The sequence below is a fragment of the Mesitornis unicolor genome, unplaced genomic scaffold, assembly GCF_000695765.1.
Source record: "Mesitornis unicolor isolate BGI_N332 unplaced genomic scaffold, ASM69576v1 scaffold46259, whole genome shotgun sequence".
In the NCBI taxonomy this organism is placed as follows: Eukaryota; Metazoa; Chordata; class Aves; order Mesitornithiformes; family Mesitornithidae; genus Mesitornis; species Mesitornis unicolor.
Window position 1 is genome coordinate 6,520 of NW_010208783.1, and position 2,775 is coordinate 9,294.

Consider the following 2,775-nt stretch of genomic DNA (forward strand, 5'->3'; position numbering starts at 1 on the left):
ACCCCCCGGCGGTACGGGCAGCTGCCTGCCCTCTGCCTGCCTCCAGCACCCAGTGACACAGCAGGGTGACTGGCAGGGGTGGCTGTGGGCAGGCAGCCTGCTGACCCGAATTGGTTGTTGAAACGCAGGGCACAGCAGGGGTGAGTATGGCAGAGATTTGTCTTCCCATACCTTCACAATCATGAATAGTTCATGGGGTGTATCTTAAAATGACTACCACCAGATCCATGAGAAGATGGACGACTGTACTCTTTAAGTCCCTTCTTTCCTCAGGTGCTGATTCCCCTCTTCACAGGGCAGCCGCTGCCCTCTGAGAAGCTTCAGGAGGTTATGGAGGGGCTGTCCACTTCCCTGAAGCAATTTGAAGAGAGGTTTCTGCAGGATAAGGCTTTTATCATCGGGAGTGAGATCTCTCTGGCTGATCTTGTGGCCATTGTGGAGCTGATGCAAGTGAGTGCTGGAATGTGGTATGGAGGCCTCCATGCAGAGATGGATGAAGCAGATGCTGCTGGGCAGGGAGGGGTGCAGCATGTGGTAACACTTCACTAGAAAGAGGAGCGAGGTCATATCTCAACAGAACTGGCCTAAGACAATGAGGAGAATATGGCAGTGGGTTTAGAAAACCAGTTTTTTAAAAGAAATACTGGCTGCAACGCATCTTGTTTCTCTTCTCTAACAATACTACTTCTTTGCCTTCATCCTTTATCCTGACATTTTTTTTAACCTCCAGAGAAGGAGGTAATATACAGAAGTGAGAAGCAGTAGCAGACAGGTGTGTTGAGATAAGAAAATTATTAGGAATAGTTTTATCATACAAGAATATTCTTCTTCAGATGGTACTTGCCCATGCCATGTCTGGAAGGTGCAAGACAATCTCAGACAGGCAATTAAATTAAATTTGTTACAAACCAGTTGTTTTCTCCCAGACTGTCAGGGCCTGGATCCTGCAGCCCAGAAGTGATTCTTTCTCCCAGTTCTGTATCTCAGGGACTGAAAAATTGCAGCTCTGCTTCTCTACAGCACTGTATTAGAGTAGTACAGGCAGAAAGTAGAAAGGGGACAGATTATGTCAACTAAGACATCAGTTCAGTTAAGCACTTAACGTTTTGTGCTGTGGTTTTGCTGTATAATACACCACACTGTACTGTGGACTGTGCAGTTGTCCCTGGCACTGTCAGCCCACCACATCTTCAATGCTGTAGCTGAAAGTCACTCACAATAAGTGGCAGTCATCTCTGCTGCTCCTAACAGCTGTTCTGGCACTCAGGAATTGACCTGTAAATGCCCTTTAAAGCATAGGCTGGCTTCTGTCCCCCCCCAGATAGATACACCCCCGACCACAGATTTCCCTCCTTCCCAGTGCTCCTCTGTGAGCTCCTCTTCATTTTTTCAACTACCTATACCTGCAGGTACACGTTTGGTGCCTGCTGTCTTGGAGAAGTGACTGCCCAGTGCCTCACTGTTGCTCTCTGCCCTTTTGCAGCCCGTTGGCGTTGGCTGTGACATCTTTGAAGACAGACCCAGGCTGATGGAGTGGCGCAGGCGGGTGGAGGATGCTGTGGGGAAAGAGCTTTTCTTCCAAGCCCATGAGATGATCCTCAATATCAAAGAACTGAGCAACATTCAAATTGATCCACAGCTGAAAGAGCATCTAGCACCTGTGTTGATGAAGATGTTGAAATGAATTAACCTATCTTACCTTTTTTCTTACTCTTTTTTTTTGACTTTTTCTCTGACCTCCAGTCCTACACGTAACTGGAAAGAGCACCATAATTCTAACACAGAAATTGCAGTGTGTTTTTCCCCCCGCCAGGTCTTTCCTGTATCTTTGGGGGTGGAAGATGGGGAAGGTTTGAGACCTGAAGCATAAAATTTATACAGAAGGCTGAGGCCCTACAGGCCACTTAACATGTGCATCTGGGTTTTATTTCAGTGTCAGCCTTCTCAGAGATCGTAGAGACACAAATGGTATTTCCTGACAGAATTTGAACCAGTCTACAAACTGGGAACATTATAGAACTGTAAAGGGTTAAGATCATTGTTTTCATGTGTTTTTGACATTTGCAGCTCCTTCTCAAGTAGCAAGCACTGCAAAGGATGCCTGATCCTCACCTCACCTTCCCAGGATGCCTGTGCAGACAAGTACAGCACAAAACTACAGGCAGTCACAAAAATGGAAAAAGACATTGACTTTTTAATTTTCTTTTTAAAGTTTCTCATTGCTGAGGTGTCTTGCTTGGCTGTCCGTGTACATTCCACACTTCTTCTATTTACCTTTAGGTTCCTGTGAGAAGTTTCTTCGTATTCATCTACAACTGTGACTCTTTGTAATTCTTCACTTTAACCACTACTCTCGATTTCTGAAAGCCTGGGATTCATTGGTGCTCAGTCTGCCAGTACACGCGTGGCAAGGGCACTTCTTGGAGATTCGTGCAGTAAAGACCAAGCCACTTCAAAAAGCTGACAGTGGCCACAGCCTTTGAATAATTGCCTACCTAAAATACTCTGCTGATGTTATATAGGGAATACACTGAAAGAATGCATTCACAGTGATTGCTTGAAAGAGAATATAACAGCAATCAGTGTTGTTGGGGTTTTTTTTCTGTGGTAATACTGTAATAGCAATCCACATTTCTCCTAGAAAATGCAGAGGGGGAATAAATCTGGACATGCTCTTCTGAGACTGTTTTGGATGGAAGTTCACCAAGTCAGTCAGCTGAAGTAATAAGAGAGATTTTGTGGTATTGAGCAACATATGCATCACAATAAAAGGGC

The 2,775-nt window shown here is 45.3% G+C and overlaps 1 protein-coding gene across 1 annotated transcript in view; it reads left to right on the forward strand.

Moving 5' to 3' along the window:
* The window catches only part of LOC104547064 (glutathione S-transferase theta-1), a gene marked incomplete at its 5' end in the record, with an annotated part of 4,656 nt that extends 2,972 nt beyond the window's left edge, over window positions 1-1,684 (forward strand). Inside the window, 2 exons of the mRNA XM_010192620.1 lie at window positions 274-450; window positions 1,484-1,684. Of these exons, the coding sequence (XP_010190922.1) occupies window positions 274-450; window positions 1,484-1,684 (378 nt within the window). The remainder of the gene's footprint in view (window positions 1-273; window positions 451-1,483) is intronic.
* Between the last annotated feature and the right edge of the window lie 1,091 nt (window positions 1,685-2,775).